This window comes from Megalopta genalis, chromosome 2, assembly GCF_051020955.1.
Source record: "Megalopta genalis isolate 19385.01 chromosome 2, iyMegGena1_principal, whole genome shotgun sequence".
Taxonomy (NCBI): Eukaryota; Metazoa; Arthropoda; class Insecta; order Hymenoptera; family Halictidae; genus Megalopta; species Megalopta genalis.
Window position 1 is genome coordinate 13,174,258 of NC_135014.1, and position 27,194 is coordinate 13,201,451.

Consider the following 27,194-nt stretch of genomic DNA (forward strand, 5'->3'; position numbering starts at 1 on the left):
AGCCACTGTCTCTAAAATCGATTTCGTTCCAAGTAGATATCTCGATTGTTTCCGAGCTGCAGAGCCTCGAAAGCCTGCGCTCCAAACGTGCACTACACACATTGTAACAAGAACAGGCGAAGAAGAATCTTATAAATATTCCTGGCCAAAAAATAGATTTAGTTCACGATAATAACGCAATAAGAAAATGATCGACGTTTAAAAGAAGATCATCTCGACGTTAGGTTTCGCTTCACTAATACAAAGGAACGTGACAATATAATTGTCTATCACTTTAAAGATAATTTCATTATCGTCCACTTATCTATGCTGAAAGTTCGAAGAATCTTCCTTTTATCGTCCTGTATGCTTCCCAAAGTGGAGAAGTTCAGTTTCGTTGAAGGCGGATCGTGACACACGGGAAGAATTTGAAGAAGTTTACGAACTCTTCGAGAAATCGCGGGCGCACGACTATAGTAATACTAAAAAGTTGCCGATTCAGCGTCTCCCGTTGACCAGCGCACGTGTCAAGATCGTGGCGTAAGTCACATGTGTCAGCGAGTGAAAGATTCGACCGGTTGAACAAGAAAAACTCGGTAAACAAACCGAATAGCTTCGAGCAGAAACTTCTCGTGATTTGTTTATCGCGTCGACGCGAACGAAAACCAACTCTATGGAGAAATCGTTCGTGCTCCGAACAGTTGAACAAACGATACGTGAACAAAATGTTCTCTAACCGGAGGTTCGAATTCTTTGAAAGCTGTGTTCAACCCTTATTTCTGCGGGCGCCTCTTTCATTTCATGGGAACGTGAATTTCTGCCGTACGAACACATGAATTTCTCGGCTCGTACTGTCAGGAAGATATTGCTTTTCCATTTTCATTCGATTTAGCAAGAGTTTCCCGGGACTCCGGTGCACTTTAACGCGCCGGGTTTCCTGCAAACCGGCGAATTCAATGACGGTGCCTTGGAGAGTCACGTAATCGAATTACGAGCAACTTTGTTAACCCGTGGATGTGATTCCCGGGAAAATAGTGTGCAATGGCGGACCCGGTTAAACGAGCTTGCAAACCAGGGTGCAGGAACGAAGTCAAAGGCCGGTGTCGAAACGATCGATGTTTTCGCGAATCTTTGATCCGGCTCGAGCGCTACTTTACGATCGTCGAACAACGCGGAATCGCGGGAAAAACGGTGGAGATTGAAAACAATTACGGTCGTACGAAGAATCTCGGACTTTAATTTCACGTTGAACCAGAACACGAACGCGTTGAAATGTTTAATTAACCCCGACTAATCGAACGGAAGTTAATGTGGCAAAAATGCTAGGAGACCGCACCGGACTGGGAATCGCATCATTTATAGCCGAACGTCTAAATGAACGGGGAACATGCCCCGCGGCGGTGTACACACGTTTGCTCGTTGTTTCCCGGCAAGCATCGCGGATTCATTAATTCGCAGACATTAAAATACCCGCGAACGGTCCGCTCGTGAAAGGGCCAATTGAACCCGCCTAATCGGTCGGAAAATATCGGGGAGCGTAACCCCGCGGCCAGATTTGATTAATCCGTCGGTTCGAACGCATCGTTACGGGCAAACGCGTGCAATTACACGTGTGTCTCGTGAGCGATGCCGGTGGTCAGGCCAAACAAAACCGTTCGCGTTTCCGGCGGTCTGCCAACCGACCCGGATCCTATTGAATTGATACGAAGTCGAATTAGACTGATTAATATCGCACGTCAGGTGTTCAAGAGCGACCGCGGCCGCGAAACTGTCAGCGATCGCTTTTTTTCTTCGTCCGATCTCCATTTTTCGTTCTGATAAAAATTGGCCAATTATTTGTCACCGGTTTCGATGAACTTGAAACGTGAGGATCGACCGTATATAAATTCGACAGGAACTAATATTAAAATGTGACGCTTTTTATCATCTGATTATGATATAATAATAATAATAATAATTTATTATTAATTTAGACCGATGATAGTTTATCTCCTGTATCAGAGATTTTATATGATAATTTGAACGCATCTCCCCTATCGGTGATCGTTTAATACATTCAGCAATCAGAGCTCTATACATCGTATATCATCTGCTTCGTAGAAACATATTTTTCAACTTATTTACAGTAGCTCGCGAAAGTAAACTGTACCGAATGACTCGAATGTTTCTTTAGATCATAGAGGGACTAATCCACGTGACAATAACTGAAATGCATTTTCTTAATTTTGCTCTTACTTGGAATGACAAAAAAAGAACTGCCCTTCCGAGATCTCGGTAATTCGCGTGCATGCTGGAAATTGTATCGAAATCGGTTAACACAGAGTCAAGCTACAGGCGTTGAAAGATTTCAAAAACTGCAGATTTCTTATAGCTTTTGGTCAAAAGTGTCAAAAATCGGGACAAAACTGCGATTTTAGCGATCTTCAATTCATTGTAACTCGTAACAACGTTAACCAATTCGGATAAAAAAGTTAAAAACGAGAGTTTTCTTTTTACTTTTTTTTGTCATTCCAAGTAAGAGCAAAATTAAAAAAATGCATTTCAGTTATTATCTCGTGGATTAGTCCCGCTATCGTAAAAAAAAATAAAATTGAGTCATTTAGTTCGGTTTGAAAGAAGTTATTGCTTTTTAAAACGTGTTCGCGAATACTTTCGTGAGCAACCGTATATGAAAACCGCACTAATTCTCTCACCGAATTAAATACGAGCAGATGTTAATTTGAACTGGTCGTTACAAAATTCGAATTCGGTCGAACCGCTTTTAATGGACTATCCATTAAAATATTAACAAACTTGCAGCAGGTATAATCGTAATAACGTAACGCACGACGAGTTTCGCGGAAGGAGAGTATTTCGCTGGAGTATCGCGAGCCGCTGGAAGCCTGTCAAAAATCGTGGAGGCTGTGGTAAATGCACGACTAGACGTGAAATGGCTGGTAGGAGGGAATTAATCACGACGAATTTCGATCTAGCCCGGGGAAGTCGTAATCTTGATTAAACGCGCAGACTGCCACCGAGTCGAGCGGCTTTTCCGGAGGAAACTCGGTCGAGTTTCGTGACGTTAGCGGGAAAACTTCGAGTCGGCGAATGGCTTTAGAGCCTGCGGCTGCTTTGGACAGAGGTTTCGTGGGAAAATTTACAATTTGCCTCTCCCGCTCGCACCCTCCCGGTTAGCCGATTTGACGAATCGCGGGACAACAAACGGCAGAGCCGAGATTACGGAATTCCGGCGATTCTTTCGACGATCCGCCCCGGTCATTTTAATAAACTGATATTCCTGTTCTCGGGAAAAAGATCCCGGCGATAAGAATTACGCGAAACTTTCGTGACTTTTAAGCGTCCCCCTTCCGCGCGAACCTTGGAACTTTCTCGGGCTTCCATATCTCTCGGGCTGGGTCGGAGAGGACAATGTTTGAGGTCGCTGGGAAAAGTTTTAATGATTAGTTCCGAGAAGATTCTCCGGGACGGATATCGGGGATCCGAAAGTAGCCGCGCCACTTAAAACGAGAGCTTCCCATCCAATTTCTTGCGTCGTCAACGATGTAACAAATAATCTTACGGAATGTTTTCGCAATCCGTACGTTCTAGTTTCCGTGTCGGCGATAGATGTTTTGTACCTGCGCTAGCTGAACGATTTTTTTTTTGTTTTGTTTTGTTTTTTTTTTACTTAAACACCGATACGCAACGTGTTAATGGAGATTCTGCTAAAGTAAACGCAGACGCGTGGTTCACGCTGTTGCGATCGAAGACCTGGATCCGCGTTTTTATCGTACTCGCTTGTCCAAAATTTGCCTAACGTCGCCATGGTTATCTGGTGGAACTAAATATGGAATCCTGCGAAATGAAACCGTCGATGAAGCGTAAGAAAGATTCAAACGCTGGTCGAATACTAAAGATTAGAGCATGGTCGAACGAACAAGGCGCGGAAATCGGACGAACGAATCGACAGGGTCGATATCGAGCCGCGTTAAACACGGATAAATATAATTCCAAAGTTATTCGAGCGTTTAATCTAAGGTGCAACGGAGGTTGCACGCAGCAAGGGGAGAATTTACGGTGCACCGTATACCGTGCACATTCTGCGGCGGGGGGAATGCGTAATTTTCTGAAGCATGTCGGAACGATATTCGAGCCCGTTTATAACCGCCGTCAAATTAATTTCATCGATTAAGAACGGCCGTATTCTTTAACCGCTTCACGCTCGCCTGCTCGCGCGGATCATCCTACAGGATTCGTTTATTTCAGGGAACTTCAGCATTCTCCCGAAGTTTGCTTTTCCACCGACAAATTTCTCGTAATTTCTTCGTCGCGGGTATCCTGTTATTAATTATTCGTGGTTTTCCGTATCTTCCATCCCCTAAATCATTCTCTAGCCATCGTGATGTTATTTTGAAAATAAGATTTGCAATTTGTATTTCACGGTTGTATTTCTGCATCGTCGCGTGACCCAGAGATGAAGAAAAACTAGCATCGGAATTAATTTTAAATAAAACCGACTTTTCTATTGAAAAACTTTGCAAAAAACTCCTCGTAAAGACTCCTCGTTTGCAAAAGACTCTGCAAAGGATTCCTCCCGCCTACATTTTATTTTGCACAATAAATTTATTATCGTTACAACATAACATATTTATGCAACCGAATTGATTCGCATAAATATTAATATGCATGTTCCGTTCGCTGTGAAACACCGGCAACGGGCAGATTCGTTCGGAACAGAAGCCTTTAATCCATCGGCGCAGCTTTGAAGTCGTTCACTGTTTCAATCGCCTTTTTATTACGCTTCAAAGGAACACGCTGCAGTTCTCGCTGCATAAGTTAATGCAGAAATCGCGGTGATAAAGAGCCGAACGTGCGCGTCGCTCGGGGAATTATAGTCTCGGCGGTCACCGCGTTCCATTCAAAGTTCTTTCGACGATAGCGAAGAAGCGATTACGCGCGATCCAGGGAAACTCGTTTATTCGCCAGGCCGCATAAAATCGAGAAATGCTCGTCCGATTTTGAATGAATTATTTGGTGATATAAATCGATAGGTAATCTATACGAATGTAAACACTGATTCCCGAAAAAATCAATAGAAAATTAGGTTTTCCGATGCACATTGTTATTCGTTGACGAGTATCGAATAGCGTTTGTTATATTTATTTTTAATGGTTTGCAAATCAGCACATGTGAAACTACTCGATCAGAAGATAGCGACCAACGTTGGGAAAACTTGTCAAATTTTAATTACTCTGATATTGTATTCCGCAAATAAACATCAACGCTTGGACGTTTGCGAGAGCGGTTAAATTGTTGTCAAAAATTCTTCAATTCGGTCGAGCTACGCGCCGACGCGCCGTGCCAGCGATTTTCAAAGTCCACAAATTTCTTCGTGACGCGTTTATTAATTAGCGTTGTCGGTCGCGCGTGGCCGCCGGCCGCGGAATTGCAATCGCGCGACGCGACGCGACGCCGCGGCGCGCGAAATATCGCGTGAGCACGCTCGTTTCTTGTTCGATTATGTCACCGACACACCAACGGCGGTTAAGTGACGCCGGTTTACACAATGTATAATTAGGCGGCTCGTAAAACAATGGGTTTCAGTTTAGCCGTGTACGCGGTCGAGCAAATATAACCGTGGCGCGGCGGCCGCCATTTGTCTCGGACCCTGCTAACGCGCCGCATTTATGCACGACCTACAAAATTGTATATCAAATCACCGGTAGTCCCTCGCTGCGGTCGGACCTCTGGCATAATGCGTGAAAATTTCCGGAGCAAACGCGAAATCTCGTCGATCGTCGAGAATCCAAAAATTGCGGGACCCCGCGGGATTCGTTTGATCGAACGAGGAGCAAGCTGCGCGCGAAATATTTCAAACGTGCGTTGGTCTGCGAATTTTCCCGGTTTTAGAAAACCGACTGATTTTTCTGGAAAAAAAGAGCCGGTGAATTCCTGCTCGAAAATTGCCGACTTCATCGTTTTAACGTAATAAAGCTTTCCAATGTTTCGAACGAACAGACTTTGCCGATCTCCGTAAAATTCTTATTTTATACGCGGTAAACGTGGTATTCCACGTAGAAGCACCGAAACGTCTTCATCGCTTATGCTCGTACGTAAAAGCTCCTCGAGACAGGATTACGTTGCTTTACGAAGTAGAATCAATGTTCAAAGCCTGATGCACTGGCTTTTGGGCGTAAGCAGCTTAACACGTTTTTTTTTTTTTAACAGGAACGATGATCTCAAAGTTAGTTTTTATTCTAAGACCGTAAACACAACGAACGTGTCCAACCGATACCGTTCAAACGATCCATTTTTTATACTTTCTTTCTTGTTCATGCTTACCAATAAGATTTAACGACAAGTGCAGCGACGGAATGGTTACGAACATCCCGTCCCTCGTATGCGATAAAGATCATACTGCTATTGCCATTGTTATCATGTTTTCGTTCGATTTAAACGGCACCCAGCCGCGGAGCGAGAATACTAGGGATTTCTGGCCGCGTATCTCGCCGCCTCTGCCATCAAACTGTATATCCAGGCCAACAAGCAACGGCGGAAATCCACGGAATTCGGGATACGTATTTCGGAAATGGAATTCGCTGGCGCGGGACAGGGAAGACAGAGAGCACGGAAAAGGGAATAAGAAGACGACAGCTGAACAACGGAGGGTTTCCGTCGGGAAGTGATCGGGCCACGGAACCGTGAGAATCGCATCCTCGATCGAGATCCGCCGCCGCCGCCGCCGCCGCGGCAGTTGCTGATCCAACGAAGAACCCTACTAATTTTCGATTGTGCAATCTCGTCGCGCGAAGATATCCGGTCTCAATCGTCGCCTAACGAACGAAGTCGATATTCCATCTTGAACCGCGAACGAGACAACAGCGAGGTCTGCTAACCGTCCGAGACTTCTCTCGCTCGTTCAACAGATAGTGACAGAGCTTTGCTCGTTGTAAAGGGTAATTGGAGACGACCGGTGCCGGCACTACTCTACCGTGGACCTACGAGCGGCAACTAATTCGTTCCCGCTCTTCGGAAATCCAATGTTACGCCATGCCATTAGGGCTTAGCGGTGGTTAGAATTTCGGTTGCGGGCCCAGGAATGTACAGTAATTTCTCCCTAATTCGCGCTCAGATTAGGACAAAAATGGACAATTTTGGAAGAGGTCATACGGTTATCCGAGCCTTGCGTTTTCATAGTTACCGAGGTACAAGGCTCGAATAATCGTATCTCCTGTTCCCAAATTGTCCAATTTTGTGTACAAGCCGAGGGTCGATTAGGAAGAATTTACTGTCTTTGGAAACGTTATTTCACCAGATGTTTAAATTATGTGAAAATACTATTTACAATTTACACTCTGGTTTGAATACAAAGAACTGTATTTGAATAGATCGTTGCAACGGTATGTCATCGATCTCGAGGAGGATATCGATCTGCCCGTGAATCGTTTCAGCGAGTTTGCACGATTTTTAACGTTTCTATTTTCACGATGTTGAGAAGAAGCGTCTTTCGAGTTTTGTTGAAATTTTGTTGAGACTTTTGGTAACAATTTGCCAATTCTTTTAAGCTGAGATCAAATGTAGGCTCGCAATAAATCAACTTGTTTTCTCCTTATCTTCTAAGAAATTATTGCGATCGAGAAAGTTCCGGTCATCGCAACTGCGAAATAAATGGTACGTCGAAGGGTTAACACGAATTCAGCGTACAATTGATGAAACATTCGAGGACCGACCTTGAATACAAATTTAAAATTGATAGACGATAGGTATGAATTTCTTCGGAAATCCATAATGGAGCAATACTTCGATAAAATCTGCCCATTTTTGAATAGCGAGACCAGAGAACCGAACCGAATAATATTTTCAAGTGGATGGTCGTTCTAATATTAGCTTTACGGAAAATGGAACGAGGCAGCGTCGACTTACTTTCCCACCCGAGTGTTAACATAGAAATTGAAACCACGAGAATACAATTTAAACAGGATATCGTTGCGAAAAAGGAAGAAACCCAAGGCAAGTGAGAATCTCGAGTAGCCCAGAAGACTCCGATTCAACTTTTGAACAATTCGAATTATTCTTACTTGCCCTTGAAGCATCGAGGCAGTTTCTCCTCACGTTTTCGCCGGCGATCTACTTCCCCCTTTGGACGAGTGCGCAAGGAGAGTTCGAGGAACTTCCGTCCAGCTCGATGAAGGCACTCGATCTCTCGTAGGAGGCTCGCTTCTCTGCTGTTTATAAACAGCCTTAAAACTCGCTCTCTCGTCTTCTGTAGCCGTGGGAGAGAGACTCGCCCTTGCAATCGGGATTTCCTCGAGAGTGTTTGCTTTAGCGCGCCGTCCGTGAAGCGGAAGGACAGGATTCGAGTCCCGGAGCCGGCTGCTCTTCCGACGAGAGGAGACGAGAGGAGACGAGAGGAGACGAGAGAAGACGAGATGAGAGGAAAAGCGCGAAAGAGAGAGGCCCGTCGATAAGCCGACGGAAAAAGACGAACGGCAGACAGGAGCGGTAAATTTTCCCGGCCGGCACTGGACAAAAAAGATCGCGCTTTCCGCTCGGCGAGGTATCGATTTAAATATAAAAAGGAAATCCCGGGAAAGATAGAGTTACGGAAGCGAGAACCGTATCTCCTCGGCCTTCCAATCTCTTCCATTTTTAAACCTACCCACGCCCCAGGTGCGCATATGCGCTATTAAGCTTAAATTCCGGGCTACGGTTGCACATCCGAACCATCAGCTTGACGTCCGGTGCTCCAGGTGCGCCGTCGAGCTCGATGCTGACAGTTCTTTTATTCCTGTCCAACGTTTCCCAGCAGTCATAGCGAGAACAATACGAAAATGGATCTCGATTACCAATTATTCTGTTCGCGTTATTCACCGTTAACCCCTTGAGTAACCACTTAACGCGACAGTCACGGGCTCGCGTAACGCGAGCATGTTGCTCGATAACATTTATTAAAAATTTCCTTGAACAAAAAAACTACGTCACTTAGCAAACTATCGAACGGCAGTGAAGAAAGATAGGCAATTGTTAGACCAGATTCTCGAATTTCGTGGATCGCTTACGGAGCTAACTGTGTTCTCGGATCTAGCAAATGCTGTGCAGCAAGCTCTATGTAAGTTCGAATTAATAAATCTTTCGTGTGCGTTGATGTACCTGTTCGAATACGCGAGCAACTTTCCTGATTGAATTACCTTGAATTGCATTTCTTTATTGAACCGTGAATTTCACACGTTCGTAACATAGACGAGTAGGTGACACTAATTTACAAGAAATGAATGACACAGTAATTCGCACTCAAATTGTGCAAAAAGAATGGACAATTTGAGAATTGTTTTTATAATTGTTGACAATCGGTAACTATGTATAAAAACGAGCCACAAGGCTGGAATAGTCGTGTCTCTAGAGAAATTACTCTACATATTTAATCGATTATGTACGAGGTTTTCATCACGAGCGTGATTCGATCTTATAGCCCAACGGATCGATTACGATCATCTAAAACGCTCAACAAAATCAGCGAATATTTATTCGAATATCTATCGAAGTTTCCACAAAATCCATGCCTATGAACATCGACGGTCCACGAATCCGTCAGAGTTTGGTTACACGCAAAATGACGCGTTCGAACGTCGCCCAACCATCGAGGCCTCGGCTCGAAGCAAAGGCTGCAAAGAAAAGTCCGTAAAGAGCCTCTCAAAAGGAACGTGCGACGCTGAAGAACGGAGCCTGGAAAGAAACGATCGTGCGGAATCCATTTTCCCGCGAAACGAGCGGAAACGTTTCCGCGATGGGAAATAAGCGATCTGTTGCATCGTGGTCGCCGCTCCGGATCGATTCTCCTTTTTAATAGAAAACATCGTCGCGAACGATGCTACCGCCCCGGTAAGCGAAACGGTTTCGTATCATTGCAATAAGTACGGAAGTATCTAACTGCGCTTCGAAAGTTGTCTATTTATGCGACCATTCTTCCCGGGCTCGATCCAATTTCCTCGAATCGAATTCTCCGTCATGCGAAGTTCTTTCCATTTTCGAGACTGACGAGATTCTTGTTTTACAGCGATTGCGATCCCAGCAATCCTGATCTGATTTTTATTCTTGTGCACACCTTTCAGAAATAATCCTATCGAAGATCCTCCGATAATACCTTATCCGTTACGTTTCAAACGAATAGATTGTGTTTCAGTTGTAACGACCAATGTTATATACAGGATGTCCCGAAATATGGGGTTTCTAAAGTCATTCGAAGTACCCTTTTCCTCGGCGTAAATGCAATCCGCTGTTTTGTTTACGAGTTATCAACGAAAAATACTGACCAATGAGGGGCGACCTCGGTTGGCGCGAGGCGGTGAACGGAACTGGGCATCGTCGCGCTCTTCATCGGTCGATGATTTTCGCGAATAACTCGTAAACGAAGCAGCGGATTGCATTTGCGCCAAGGAAAAACTTATTTCAAATGAAATCGGGAACCTCTCATTTCTCGGAAGAAATCGTAATTTCGGAACATAACCTGTATATGTGACGACAACGGTTCTGTGTGTTCGCATAGAGAAGACTCAAATTACTTCCGTGTAGCTAGTCATCACAAATTTCCTGTGGCAATATTTTCGTTTTCATTTCACGAGACGATACGTCGTTGCATGTAACTACAATATATGTATAACGTACCTATGGAACTTGCTGCTAAAACAAACACTGGCAGCGAACATGCTAAGTGAAACTGGAGAGGATGTGTCCCCTAAGTGCTCTGGCTATATTACCAGATGTATTCTTAACACTTTTCTTACCGGAATCTTATTCAAATACTTTTCAATTACCGAGCTACATCTAAAAGAAGCTATAATTTTCTTTTAGATACCAATTTCAGAAAAATTCTTCTATTATACCGTTGAATTTCGACTTTAATGAAAGCACAGAACTCTGCAGATACGTAAAGTGTTAAATGAGCGACACGATGACTTATGAACGAATGAAAAAATCGTGCAAACAGTTAACTCTGGTGTTCTCCTCGAGTCTATGTATATAACCGAAATGAAATGTGCATTTCTAAAGATCCCATGTTCCCAAATATTTCGTTTATTTATATACCTTACATAATATTCGTATGTTTAGAAATTGTTATATGCTGGGATAAATATATTTCTTAGATATCAAATAAATGCCGGATGACTGAAAATAGTTATTTTCTTGATTTCTCGTCGAATGCAATTGAAAATAAAATTTGTTTATGCAATGAAATCTAAATAAAATCTATTTCGAACGAAGCAACAAACAGCCGCACCGTATTGCATTTAATGTAAGATAGAAAGTGACTTTCTATCGCAGAGTGGGTTATCGTATCCAAAAGTAATTTTCCACTTTTCCCACTCAATGATCCCGCAGTACTCGACGGAGAAAAACAATTTGAAAGCGGATCGATGTACCCTGAGGCGCAAAAAAATTTGAAGCACGGTACTCGTGCAATATTTAGAGAGTCCGCGACGGTACGAAACTTCTCGAGTGGACGGGAGGAACAGCTGTTCCGGTGAATTTTCCACGATCAAAACAGCGACGCATGGTCGGTGATTTTGAACTGCCGAGCGTGCTCGTCACGAGAGTTTTTCCGAGGAAAGCGATTCGGGCGATTTTTGTGAAACGCTCGTCAACGATCCCGCGGAGCCTTTCCCGGAAAACGTTTCGGGAGGTGAACCACGCCGAAAACCGTCACGGAAACATCTCACTTCCAGCGGCGCGACGGTTTTCCAGGAGAAAAAGCCCGGTGAACGATCCTCGCGAGTTCCGTCGTCCTTTCGTTCCAAATTTAATGACCGGGGTCGTCGGGTTTCGGGAACAGAAACGACGGGAACGGAGAACGCGATAAACTCGGGATCCAGAGGGATGAAATACGGTCCCGTATCATCCCCGAGGGCCGTTACCGTCGAACAAGAGCGGGATCGCCGAGATTCCATCGACTTCGAGCCGTTCCGGGCCTGACAGCCGGCAATTTTTCCACGGAACCTGGCATTTGCATCTTTACGACTCGCCCGATGTGCCTTCCGCAGCCTTTTTCGGCTTCCGCTTGCGACTCGCGTCATGAATCCGATGACAAATCACCTGGGAGACGATCTTCGGTGTGCTACATCCCCGCAGACTTCTTCCACCACTTTGCTAATTACAGTAATTTCTCCCTAATTCGCGCTCAAAGGAGAGAGGAGATGCGATTATTTGAGCCCTCGTTTTTATATAGTTGCCGATTGTCGATAACTATAAAAACGAGCCGCGAGGCTCGAACAATCGTGTCTCCTCTTCCGAAATTGTCCATTTTTCTGCGCAATCTGAACGCGAATTAGGGAGAAAAATTACTGTACTCGAAACTTTGCGCGGATCCGCATTTTTGTAAATTTTCGGAAATTAACGAAAGTGTACTAACGCTTTGAAGACGAATGTCGACACAGTGACGACGTCGAAACTTTTATTTCTCTTATTTCAACAGTTGCAACCACATGATTTGATCGCGTACGTAGTCAAATATCAAGGTGTATTCTTCATTATTCCCATTATTTAAGCATTCGATAGATTATCTAGATTTCTCAGAAAATCGATTTTTATATCGATAAGTATTGGGAATTTTTGTACGTCAGAAATGGCTAAAGACCGCAATTTATTCATTAACGGTCGATTATTTACAAGAAGACTTTCGCAAGCTGCTTTTACGGAACAGGCAATGGAAAGGAAATCCTTTCTTCCAGATGTATTCCAAGTGGTTATTGACCCGGTTGTCTGAACGATTCGTTCGAATGGTAATTCAGAGAAAAAATAAATGTACGATTTCTCAATTTCTGCATTCATTCTTATCGACCTTAATATTAGCATTATTCTATGCTCATAGAAAAAGCAAATATATTAAAATTGAGAACAGAGTACTATTATACCAACGATACAAATGCTAATGTCATATTACCAACGATAATGTCCATTTTGTTATTATCGATATGAAAGTGTTAAATAAATTGTTCTTACTTTCTACGTCGATAATGACGAGGTGTCCAAGTTCTGTTAAGTAGAGAAGCAAATGTATTAAAAATGTTCCTTCCATTTACAATTTTTCTTACAATTACGAATAAGAATGCATAAGTAATTAGTAACGGTCTCGCGGACCGGCAATGGTAGTCAAAGGTTCAAGAAATCGGTGGAGGTATATGAGAAAACTTGTCGTTGTTTCGGACGAGAAAGAACGGGAGGAAAACTTTATTCTAGCAAATAATCATTTCCATAGAAGCGTCTCGTAACGGACACGATCGCACCTCGCAAAGCTCCGGGTAGGAGAAAGCTCTCGACTCTCGATAGCTCGGGGTAAATAAATCTTCTCTCTCCGGGAGCACAATATTGCCCCTTTAATCGGCAGCGAGGTCGCAAACAGACGTTCCCGACAGAAAACATCGTGTAACCGTAGAGAGAGAGAGAGAGAGAGAGAGAGAGAGAGAGAGAGAGAGAGAAAGAGCTTCGCGAAAATTCTGTCCTCGGCGCAGACAGCGCGTTGAAAGCTGCTTTGCTGGCCGGGCTCCCTCTTTCCTCGAGTTCGCCTATCGCTTTTTTCCCCACCTTTTTCCCTTCGGCCCATGCATAAACTATACTCGTTTCACCGCGCTTTATCCATTGGTCGCGCGTCGTAACGTTTACATCGGCGGCGGCGGAGGCGGCGGAGGCGGCTGAATATAATTCCAGGAAAAAGGATACGTTGGTTCGCGCAGGAGGGACCCCTCGCACCGCGTGCCCGTCGCGTATAAATTATTAACAATGACTACAGAGACCGCGCACAATAAACGAAAATTTATCTGCGCCCCGTTCCCAGGAGCGGCATCGGCGCCGCTTGTTTATTCGCCTTCCATTATCCGCGGCACGCTATAGACAAAAGGAATATTTATTGCTTCCTCTTTTAACTGTAATTGCACGGCACCGGTCCAGCCGCTCGGGCAAAACTCTGGTTCCCGGTCGCGCAGTCATTTTTATCAACGAACGCTTGGCCTGTGCCGCCTCGCCCATATGCGGTCCACGGAATTATTCGTTCAGATTTGAATTTCTTCCCATTGTTTCCTTATTTTTTCACGTAGAATCCCCCGCTCGGTCGTATTACGAATTTCGGTCCATCCTCTATATACATTAACTCCATGGCATTGCTCGTGAGATGCAGTTCCTTTATTTCTTTCTGTCTTTTGCAAAAGAATCTAACACTAGTTTTGTATGTTATCTAAATATTATAATATAACACTTGTATATACCGATATAAATGTGTCGATGTTTTCAAAGTAACGCTCCTCGATTTACAGTACTGCAACCGAATCGCATACTCGAGAAGTACAATCAACGTAATGATAATATAATATCACGATTAACTAAATCGCTCCGATCGAACAGGATTTACGATTACGTGGCCCGAAATAATCGAGCTTTTTTCATTCGTTCTATTCGTTCGATTCCTGAGTCGGATCGAACCAATACGAAAGAGACCGAACTTGAACGGTTTTTGCTCGAACGGTAAACCGCTACCTACGATACGAGCTTCTCCGCCCGGCATTCCCGTACTTGCGATAGACCAAACCGTGTTTACGTTGTCACCCGACCCTAGCTCCGGTGACAAGTCAGGCCGAAACGAGCTCGGGCTTGAATCGGACCGATTCGACCGGGGAGCATCGACCGATTCGAGTAGAAAATGCTCGATGACCTATAACCAGACTGCGGATTTTTATGCGAGATTAAAATCGAATATATCGCTCCACCTAACAATCTCGAGTCGACGTTTACACCGCTCATGATTTTCCAATGTGCGAGCACTCCAGATAACGATCGAAGTTTTCTAAACAGGAAACGTCTCGTCGAAACACTCGCTATTTTCCACAAACGTTTGCAACCGGAGCTTTTTGCACCGTCGAGTGCGCGTTTAACCGGGGCAGCGCGTACGATGCGCGTACCATGCGCGATCGTTCAGTCCCATCGCTTCCGCCTTCTTTTCCCCCGTTCTCTGTCCCGCGGTAATGAAATTCGCTCGAGGATCATTGCAAATTGTCTCGTTCGTTATTCCGTTTGGCAAAGTTTTAATTGCTTCCTCCTCAATTTAGCCGGAGCCTTGAACGTGTCAACAATTGAACGCCCTCTTTGCAGTTGTTCTTTTTCACCCTTGCAATACACAACTTAATTTATTCTCGTCGGCCACTCCGACGAGAACTTCGGTTACAGCTAGCCCCCGCGACACTCGGAATTGCTCCGTTATAACCGAGGCTCCGGCAACGAATCAGAGTTAATTAACATTCATTATATCCAGCTTCTCCGACGCGGTTTTTCCCTGTCTCTTCTCCCGATCGGCCGAGAAATCGTCCGGTCCGGAGCAACAAGTATCGCTCCGCCGGAAGGAAAACAGAAAGAACGGCCGGAGCCATTCGGTGGTAATTAATTAACCGGCGCGATCGGGTATTCCCTGTGTCTAGATCCGGAAGTTCATCGCCGAGAGAAGCTCCGAAGTTTCTAATTACTTTCGCGCGGGCCAACCGAGCGAACGTTATCGACACCCGAGCGACGATAATACGCCGGAAGCCTATTTAATTTCCGCGGGGCTTATCGATTCGATAGGTTCGCGGGGCCGAGAGTTTCGCAGAGCCTCTGCTTCGTCGCGTTCGCTCGCGTTTTCGAAGCGGATGCGGCGCCGATCCTCCACGCGGAAACTTCGGTTATGTCGCTCTCGTCCGGCCCGGTATCTCCGCTCGGTTCGTCGGATTTACTGTGCTCGATTATTCGCGGCAAAACTCTCTGTATCTATTATGGTACACAGCTGCTTCTACCGATCGATCGATCCCTTGTTAGCGATAGCCGAATCCTTGCCGGGAACTTGATATCGAGGAGCCAGCCGATAATAGCTGTAACGCGAACACCGGCTAATTCAGATATTTGCGGATAACATGCAGAAACTTTAACCGTGTTAGCTTCGAAATAGTCGGTTATATGGACCAAAATGTGTTGACGGTACCACGTATTTCACCGGAAATAAACTAAATTGCCGATATCAGATATTCATTGGATAAAAATTAATTAGCTAGTTTTAAGTAATTCCAAGAGTGCCGCAGAACTTCTGCAGCGAATTTCTAATCCTCGTACAATACTCTGAGAACTGTCACGTTTGTAACGTCGGCATGCGATCGCGGAATAAGGAATAGCTGTAACGCGAACGCCGGCTAATTCAGATATTTGCGGATAACATGCAGAAACTTTAACCGTGTTATTAGATTCGAAATAGTCGGTTCTGTGGACCAAGATGAGTCGACGGTACCACGTATTTCACCGGAAATAAACCAAATTGTCGATATCAGATATTCATTGGATGTCATAAGCGATCTCTATGAAAGATTCATTAGTCCATTAATTAATCCACTCGCGTGGAATGTGTACGAAATTTTGTTACATTGATTTTATTATTATTATTATTCTTTATTTGCGGACTGCTAGACAAGTGAAACAGACTACTACACGTGAAATATAACATAATATTGACGAAATAAACGTTGCAAAGTATTATACAACATCTGATAACAGATACAGTGGAATTGGTAAAATGGCGCTAGGGTGCTCAGGATGCTTCAGAATTCAAGAATTCAAGTTTTCCAAAAAGATAAAACGTCCGAGTTTCGTAAGGTTCTGGGGGAACGTTAAGATTTAACAATTCCAGAATAAGTGGACAATCAATCATACGGTTGAGGACTTTAAAAATAAATGGATCTTCTAATTTTATAAGAATGATATAAAATTTATTTAATATATAACATCGTTGACGCAGTTTCCATCTGCACGATATTTATGTATGTTTCGTCAAGAAAATGTATCAGAACGATGCGAAAGGTTCTCTCCGGTATCTAGGCACCGTGAAACCGATCGTGATCTAAAATCGGTGTAAAAATGAACAGAGGACAGGTCTCGAGACATTGACAATAAAGCGACGCGGTACTTGCACGTGCATCCGACATTATTAAATTTCTTTGGTTCTACGGTGCGCGCGTTACAACGTGCCCATGAAGTTCGAACCGTGGCACGTTGCGAAATAAAAGTTATTAAATCAGCTTCGTGTATAGTCGGCTCGCGTAATATCCTACAGCGACTTATTCGTACGCAAATCTCTTCCATCTTACTCTCGCTGTCAGTGATTCGTTAGCATTCTTTAAAATTCATAAAATCTAAGATTAAAAAAGGAATAGCTATAGCTGAATTTTGATAGCCGGATACGCGACAAACTTGTTTTTATAACATCCTTAAATCTCAATCTGTAAAAATATTCCTCGTAATTAGACTGCATATTTTTCCTCCTAACAGATTTAATATATTATAACCCTTTGCACTCTCGCGAGCAGCGAGTCTGAAACGCCACTAAAAATTGTTATACCATTTCTCAAAATAATTGTAACAGTACCAGATTTATTCGTATTTTAAAAACTCTTAAAACTGCGTGTATTGTACTTGCGAATAGGATCAATTTCATATGCACAAACTGCATCGAATCGTATAAAATGGAAGTATCGTAGATCAGAAAATTCCGTTCCAACTTTCAATTAAAATAGCTTCGACTTCAAAGGATTAACAATGACATAATGAACGGTAACATCTGCATTGAATCATGATTACCATGATTTCTTTTCGTAATCGATTAGAAAATTAGTCAGAAAATAATAGATTGCTGTCCAACACTCTGATATCTCTATCGTTTTTATCAGAAATACATAAAATTCTCGGTTTACTCAGACTCGCTTATGTGCAAGCAAATGCCTCACTATGTCGCACTCATACTACTTACCGAACTGTCGAGCATTTGCAAAGGTTATACCACTTGTTCCCCTGACGCAGTCCCACCCATCCTCTTCCAATCGATGGAAAAGGCTATCTTTGCTATTGTTCGATATTGCTTTTTCCCAGTCACCGATCCCTTTCGTATAGATTCGCCATCGGCCGGGGATAACAATTAAATCAGTGCAGAAGTATCGGCGAAACTTTTGTTCGTCCTGGTTCTCGCCAGCGGCTGTATATTCGCCTTCGAATGTGAACCATCCTCCTGAGAAAAAGGAAGAGGCACGAAAACGTTGATTCTTTGGTTCGTTTAATTCTGAGTCCGGGCTCCGTAAAATCACCGTGGCCCTTCTATACGATTTCCATGCGAATCGTGCAACTTCCGAACTACTCGTTCAAATCGACGGAAACTTTTCATTTCCGAGCGTATTCGGCACCGATCACGTACTAAAATCTCCCTTTTCTGATTATTAAAACGTCCGATCTGGACGTAATCGCGAATTCCCGTGTTCTTGAAAGCTACTCCCTGATTTCGCGTTAATTCGAAACAATTGCCAAGATGATTTCGAGACAACAGCTGAAATGTTATCATTCGGTTATGCGAATTTGCGATATTGGAATCCTTGTCTCTTTTTTTAATAATGCTTCCCTTTCGGGGAACATGTGTTTCACTTAATAAACCTGAGTTCATCAAATTCGAATTATACTTTCGCTCCTTATTCTACTCTAATCAACTGAAATACGATAAAAATATCTTTCTGTTGTAATAACCAAAAACTTTGACCATCTCGTATTCATTTTACTTTCTTCCCTCCGTTACTTTTAACAGTCGCTATATATTTTTGCGACATCCGTTCATTAATTCTTTCGGGATATCTTCTCCCTTGTCTGTCGCACATTCTACACATTTCTTGCTCATTTTCCATCTAGCACCCCGCCCCCGTCTCGTATCATGATTCTTCATTATGTGAATAAAGTCTACAACTACGTACAACACGATTTATTTTACAAATCAGTTAGAATTCAATTTAATACTAATTAATGCTTGCACAACCCCCTGGGATTACCGACGAATTCACCAAATTAATTTCTCTGCAAAAGTGTAAATAGATACTAAAACGTTGAGATTATACATTATGTAACCTATAATATATAGTAATATAAATATATATATATATAATAATAATAATAGTAATAATAACAATATAAATAAATTTTAAAAATGAATTTCTGTTGAATAAGCCTGCAACATAATAGGAGGCTTTTAATATTACCTAAAATTACTTATGAAACAGCTTCTCTCGTTGCAAAAGCAACAATTACAGAAGCGTTGAAAAACATTTTTAACTGTGGATTTATGTAAATTACGATTTCAAACGTTTCATTCAACCTGTATTTTGCTGGCGTGGATTTCGCCGGGTAACCCGGTGAACAGGGTTGAAAGCATCACGGCTAAACGATTTTTCGTCTTCCTGGGTGGGTAAATCGACGCAGACCCTATTTATTATCTCGTTAATTCCGGTAGGACGGTTCATGGGCGAGCCCGATGGTCCTCCGTCCGGCCCGTGGACATTGATTTACGCCTGTTCTCCGGCGCAATAAAGGCGCATCACCGCACAGAGGCCAGGCAACGGTGAATTTTCCAACGAGGCGTTGTCGCGAGTCAGCTCATAAAAGAACATTGTTCGAGCGGCGCGTCGTCGGCTGCACGGTAAATGAAGCAATATCGGTGACAAATGGCCCGCGCGCGCGCGCGCCATTTTAGCCATTTCGATGCCGAAGAACGCAAACGAGGCCCTCGCGCCGCGACGTAAGATATCCGTTCGACCCAACTCGAAACGCGAATAATAAATAACCTTTCCGGTAGCAGAGGTAAGCGATAAGGGAACGACCGTTCCAACGATATCCACATTATTCGAATTTGAATTTCGGGAACGCTGCTGCTTCGCGACTGCCGCGGCTCCGCGAAACTGTTCGCGCGAATATTTCTAAATAATTTTATTTCTTGTTCCTCGGTTCCGGCGTGCTTCGCTTTTTCCCGCATAAAAGAGCTCTCGGGAGCCGGTGTCTGAAACGCCAGCGCCAGAGAATACGCAGGCTTCTTGCGATGCAACAGTATTCAGCGGCAGCGGGAATTTATAGTCCGCGGAGCAATGTGCCCGCAATAATACTTTGCTTGTTCCCAGCGGTTTCCTTCTCTCTTTGTCTTTTTCAAGACACCGAGTGAAATTTCGGTCTCCTCGCGGTGTAATCGTGTCGCGGTGCGAGCACTGTGTGCGCGTCTCGGCACCGACGCGTAACGAGCCTTGAAATTATGCCAAATTGCGTCGTCACCGGCGGCAATATAATAACTGACATTCATTTACAATTTGTATCGAACGAAGCAGGGAGATACGGTAGAAGATCCGATGCGATCATCTGGATTACAAAATGTAATTCCACGATGGAACTTTCATTTTGTATTTCAGATACCGTAATATTTATTGTCACTTTAAATGTGAAAAAAAATGTCCGGCTTTATACTCATCGTTCGAATGAGGATTTTACGCACTTATTAAATTCTATTCTCATCGCTATCGCTAATTTATTCTATTAAAAAATTGTTATTATTATTATTATATTAAAAAATTATATCTTCTCTACGCCGCCAACTACAACAAAATATTTACATCGCATTATATGTCTCTCGAAATCGAATCACTTTTGCCCGAACCTTTTTTCTATCGCTACAAACAAGCGAGATATTCGGGTGGCCTGTTTCAGATGTTTCTCCGTGCACGGTTCGAAATTTACGCTTTGCCCAACATTTTGACAAAGACGCCACTGTGTGCCGTCCGCAGCGATGCTAATCCACGGCAAGGACAATGTTTTCGGTAACCGAGATTGCAACTCGACTCCCGACGGTAGAGACAACATTTGACCGCATCCAGCAGGAGAAACAATAGCAAAGCCGCGAATGGACGTCGGCGCTGGTAGTTGCATCGCGATATCCTGTTGAAAACGACTGCGAGACGTTGCGAGGACATTGCGAGGACGCGCAGTTAGCCGCTGAAAAATGTGCTTGGCCGCGGAACACGATATTGCGAAACATCCGCGAGTAACGAAGGGCTCGGCAAGCAGGTATGCCTTTCATAAAACTGCGTTACGCAATTACGCGCGACTATGAACTCTCCGGTTAAAGGTCCGCAATTCCGCGCGGAAACGAATGCGCGTTGGTTCTCTGGTATCGGGCGTCGCTTTCATAAATTCCGCCTGCGCTCGTTTCCTCGGCCATTTTCGCCGTCCGGATCGCCCCCCCCCCTCCCCCCTCCCCCTTCTGGTATTTGTTATTTTAATTGTCGGGACACGCGCGGACAGCCATTCCGCGCCGTGTTTTCGACTCGGTTCGAATAAGTTTTCGCGCGTTATCTCGCGCCGCGGAAATAAGGGAAATTGGCTGGTCGGATTAAAACGGCGACGCCGCTAACGCAAGGCACCGTACAGATCTTTATCTCTTTCATCCCGCGGCGGTTCTCCCGTCAGCCGCCATTGGGAAATGAAATTTTCAGATTATTAAAAACGAACCGGCTGTGTCATCTGCCTCGAACGGCGCGATACTCGCCCCGCGCGCTCCCTCTAATCCCGCCACTATCCGGTCCACTCGTTAACGCTCTCTCTCTCTCTCTCTCTCTCTCTCTCTCTCTCTCTCTCTCTCTCTCTCTCTCTCTCTCTCTCTCTCCCTTTCTCTTGATCGATGCGCGACTCGTTTATTCGATGACCTGGAATCAAGGCGAACGAGATTTCCTGTCCCGTGGAGACTTTTAATTACCATGCATGGCCCCCGAGTCTTTGACCGTTTCGCGCTGCTGATTATGCAGCCCGTTCATGATGATTCCCGACAATCTATGCTCGAACAACCCACTCGCGACGAACGCGGATCGATGCGAATGCATTTTTACAGAGGAAACATGATTTGATTGGACCGACAGCGTGACTGTACGAAAAAAAGTTCCGATTTTGAGCGCTTGGAGAGCGATGTTCGAGCTGCCGCTATATGACTTCAAATAACATGTTATTTTATTCCATAGTCATTTTCATGTCTGCGATACCTTCTGAAATAACATTATTCGAAGTATTATTTTTTAAATATAATTATGAAGTTAAATTTAATGTTTGGGGCTGGTTTACACCTTTTTGGTTCAAACAATTCGTTGCGAAGATTTCATCGAATAAAATCTTTTCGTTCGTTATTATTTTGAGCATTATTTGTTTCGGCCAATTTGCAAAACGAAATAATTTATTATTTGAAACTGCTTTACCTCGAATGAATCAATATTGCTTTTATATCGGAATAACGGTACCGAAAATAACGGTCCGAAATCGATCATTTCGAACAGTTATTTTTGACTTTCATTTCAAATAAAATTCGCCCTGATCGATATTCTGCGCGAACAGCAATTTTATCTTGTAAAAAAACCTAGTTTCGTCGAAGATTGTTAGCCTTTAACGATTCTCAAAACTTATCTTCACGATCGTGTATAAAGTATAACGGAAACATAAGATCAGCCATCCACCGTGAGAAAATGGAGCATTTTAAGAACAATCCGATCTGGATAAAAGAATAAACTATAAAAAGCATGGGAACATTTAACGGAGACATCCAGCATGTCCCAAGCGGCACGAACGATTCGGATAATGTCTATTGCCTCTAAAAGTGAAATAAAATGCGCCCACGGTCGACGAAGCACGAGAAAGATTAAGAAGCAAAAGCAGTAAGGAGTGTCTGATTGCAGAAATTTCATTACGTTAAAGAGAGGGGATCCGACGCCGTAGACATTTTATGGTTCCGGTCGTAGATGAAAGCGTTAAGGCGAATGAAACTATTCGGACCGAAGATTCCGGGGCGATGAACATCGGGGCTCGAATTTATGGGGAGTTACAAATTCGCAACGCGCTGAAAAGTCTCGGTCCGATTAATAAAAATACCCGGGGGCCGGTATAACGGCACTCGAGGGAATCGCGGCGGCGAAGAGGTTCTCTTTAAACTCGAAACTCTCGCCGCGGCGTCTCGTCGGAGAGAATTTTCCGGCGGAAAAACGACGATTCCCGCCGGCAGACGACGACTTTTTGCCGGCAGGCTGACCGAAATCTTGGGGCGACTTCGATCCGGCCGATATTATTTCCCCAGGCTTAATCACCGGCGCGACCAACCGACCAATAAATCGTCCCTAATTGGGTTTAAGCGCCTCCCGGAATTATCTGTACCGGCACCGAAGTGTCTGGATTATCTCGCCGGGACCGGGTGAGTCTCTCGCGCCGACGATACTGCGCGTTCCCGCAGTCATAAATTAACTTTAATGCGTCTTGAGCGCCCGAACGATCTTTACTCGACACAGTTCGGCATATCCAGCACCTCGGTGTTCCGTGATTCGATCGACGCATAGTACGCCGAACACCGATCCCACCTGATAAATGATTCGCGCTCGCTATTGTTCACCTACTACTAGCGACTTCTTATTTCCGAAATTTCACTGGATCGTTACAGAGCACGGAGTAGTCGGGAATTGTCGGTGTTTTGTCGGAATACATCGGTAATTTGTAACCGAAACACGATTTATCAACTTTTGTGTTAATCAAACTTCCGTTTGATCGAGAGAGAGAGATACACTACCGTGTACGAACACTTTTGTCGGCCACTCTATGTATCATAAAAAAGTAAAACAGTTTTCTACCACATTGTTACGACGATACAAAATTATGACGGCAACGAACTTGGTTCTTTTGGTTGGACTTTTTCTGAAATTCATGACCGTTCGTCATTATATACGTAATTATTTACAATATTAGCAAATAATCACTGGTTTCCCGGGAAACCAGCCGAAAGTTTTCGATTCTGGGGACATTGAATTTTTGACCCCTAAAATCGCTGTTTGGCCCACTGTATATCACGGAACAGTTAATAGTTTCCAATAAACGTCTTCGCAGCATCTTTATGGCCCCTCGATTCCTCACGGTTTAATGTGTTTTTAAATCACCGACGATATATTTGCTCGATCGGAGTGGCCCGGAAATCCTCGATAAATTGTTTTAATTCGGATCTATGGCGGTATAAAGGAGAAAGATAATTTCAGCGACAATTTTGACGATATCGTTTACTCCGGTTATCGATATACGGTGTCACCAACGTGGATCAACGATCGCGAAATTACAATCGGAAACAGCTCAGAACTGTCTGCGAGAGGAGCCGCGAAATTGCTCGGTCGACCGACGCAGTAGATCGGCCGATAATTCCGGGAAGCCGTAGAATTAAATTCGATGCCAATAATTATGCAAATTACTTACTCCTACGAATCTGATTTCCGGCTAATATCCGATTTAAAAACGCATCGAATTTCACGCGCGCGCGCACCTCCTGATCCAGAAAAATTGATATTTGAATTGGAAGAACGAAAGGTCGGGATAGGCGATCGAGATACCGACGATCCCTGACGAATTTTATATTCCACGCGTTGGATCACGGTGGTCTCTCTCTCTCTCTCTCTCTCTCTCTCTCTCTCTCTCTCTCTCTCTCTCTCTCTCTCTCTCTCTCTATCTATCTATCTATCTATCTATATATCTATCTATCTTGCTGCGACGAAAAATTGTAACCTTTCGTAAAACCGAATAATTTACGGTAAATGAAAGAATTTCGATGAAATGTTTAATATCCAAATACCCCGTGCTCTAGGACGTTCGAAAATTTAATATTAATACAAATTTGTACAAATATGTACATTATAGCATTCTGCTGTAATCATTAACTTTAAGTAATGTCAACATTCGCTCGATCGTACACACGGATGTTGTAGCAAACACAAATCGTTGTAGCATATTTTTCTTTTCGCATGATACGATGCAAAATAAACAAACATCGATGCGAAAATTAAACGGGCACGATGTTTCCAATAAATCTTGATTATCGGTGATCGAACAATTCACGCGTACTACTATTTGATGTCGTAGCACGCAAAAATCTACTACTTTCCTTTACCACATTGTTTCACCGATTTGTAACGAAGACAAGATGGGTTTAGCACTTCCACTGCTAATCTAGCAATCTCAAAAGTTGCATAAAATCAAAGTACTTTGTTTAACGAAATAAAAATAGAAAAATATAGACTTAGAGAACTCTTTCGATCTTTTTATATTTCGAAGGTCTTATTCGGAGTTGGCACATTGAATATTTTAGTGAAAAAATTCAGTTACAGAGGATTTATCCCGTCGATAAATGTGAAGTTATTACTTATTTTTAAATCTCGACAATTAATTTCTATATATGGGTGACGTGACATTCAAAGTGTTAATGACACACTACATTAACAAATAATAGTTGCAAACTGTGTAAATTTTATTAAGCCCTTGCACTATGATTTTTTCGTACTCGATCATTTTCCTGATAGAAAGAGACAATTTTTGTTCCTCGTATGTCTTCGTTTAAAAATCAAATTCTGTTTCGACATAGAAAAAGCGAATAACATTGATATTTAGAAGATTGTTTATGATTTCGGGTAGGATTTGTTCGAAATCAATAGTACGCTCGCGTGTCTTCGGACGAGTCGCGATGCAGTGAACGAGTTTTATCTTTCCTTTCGCCGTTTGCCCTGGTAAAATTCTTGAACAACCCCGATTGGTCAACCCCACGCGTTGGGCCTTTCCAATCAGCGTTGCTCATTTTGTCCTTTTTACCGCCCGCCCCTTACGCTCTTTGCGTATTTTCGGGACGGCGTGGTAATCGGAGTTGTACGTGACAACGTGTGGAACTTTTCCTGCGGGTCACCCGCGTCGGACCACATGGTCTTTGGGTCATGGACGGTCTCTTTAGCTATTGAGGAATTTCTTAAAAGACTCTATTGCAAACATGTGCTATAAAGGTTTGGAACTTGTCTTCTCAAAAATAGCTTCTTCGAAGGAGAGTCAGTTTGCACGAGGACCGAAGATCTTATTGTGCGCACGACTGGTCGCTACAATGAAATCTTTATCTCGAATTTGTCTCGTTACAGTATAAGGGGTTAAATTAGGAACGATGTCTCATTCTTTATACATGAAATCTGACGACGTTAATTTCCTTTTAACAGTCGCGTAAAAACAAGTTTAAAAATGGAGTTTAGAAAAAACGTATTTGTTCGTTAACGCATCGAGCGCTGCGTCGGTCACGTACGGATCATGTTAATATTTGCTTTTCAATATTCATGTGTATGTAATATGTTCGAACAAACTGGATTTTGTTGGGATGTTTCGAACGGAAAAAGTTCAAATATAATCCACTATGATAAATAGTCAACTTTCTAGTTTCAGTTTCATTAATCGAATTACGGTAAAGTCTCCCTAATTGACGCTCAGGTTGTATACAAAAGTGGAGAATTTTGTTTTTATAATTGTTGGCAATCGGTGATTATAAAAACTAGCCGCAAGGCTCGTCATATCCGCAATATTGGCAGCAAGGCTAATCGCATCTCCTATTCTCAAATTGTCCATTTTTGTGCACAATCCGGGCGTCGATTACAGAGAATTTACTGTACTTGGATTTCGTGGAAATTATTGGGGTTGATTTTCGGCACTTAACGCGTCAAGGGGTTGATAAAACATTTTCGCAATAAAAGATCAGCGACCGATGCTGGTAGCGAACGTGTTAACGGGAATGCAAGCGAAACGTTTAGCGTTTAGTCCGCGGCTCGCCGAAATATAATAATTTAGTCGACGATGCGGGAATCGTGTTTGCGAGTGTCGCGATCCTCTGTTGCTGTCGCAGTCCGGCGGCGAGTCGCGATTAAAGCGATTTCGAACGCGTCATAACGCGTCGACGGTTCGTGAGCGTAATAAATCCCATGGAGGCCGGTTCTATTGATTTCAGATAATGGGCAAGTGGTACGTGGTCGAAGTGTTGGAGCACAAAGCCGATCCGCAGAAGCCCGCCACCAAATCGTACATCGTCGATTCCTGTCCGATTGTTAAGCTGACGTCGCTCAAGTACTTCTCGCTGAAGCTGTACTGGACCGAGGAAGCTGGGAACCTCGAATACACTTTCCGGATACCGAACGAATCGAGGAATCCGGGTGTCTGGGTATCCAGCTCTCCGCAAAACGGTAAGAGAACCCGCTCGCTCGGATTATACCCTCGAGAGCCTGAGGAGAGGAGGGAACAGAGCGTTCAGGAAACGGGAATCGGGAATCGGAACCACTTCGAATACCGCGTATCCCCCCCGCGTCATATACGCTTCCAGCTCGACAAATTTTCCAAACCCGGAGCGAGTCATGGAAGGACCTCGTCGTACGTTTCATTCGATAGAATTTCTGCCGCGTGGAAATAAATTGATCGGGCCGATGCACAATGGCGCGGAAGCCCGTTTTTCTTGGCCAAAATATAATATTTTAAAGGGTCAAGCTTTGAAGAAATTTTTTCCACGCATCGATAATTGGCTGTCGCTC

The 27,194-nt window shown here is 43.6% G+C and overlaps 1 protein-coding gene across 2 annotated transcripts in view; it reads left to right on the forward strand.

Annotated features, from left to right (window-relative positions):
• LOC117219307 (uncharacterized) overlaps positions 1 to 27,194 on the forward strand; it is a 90,738-nt gene that overhangs the window by 52,801 nt on the left and 10,743 nt on the right. For both annotated transcript variants that reach the window (XM_033468361.2, XM_033468360.2), the window contains one exon: positions 26,621 to 26,852. In XM_033468361.2, the coding sequence (XP_033324252.1) occupies positions 26,621 to 26,852 (232 nt within the window). The remainder of the gene's footprint in view (positions 1 to 26,620; positions 26,853 to 27,194) is intronic.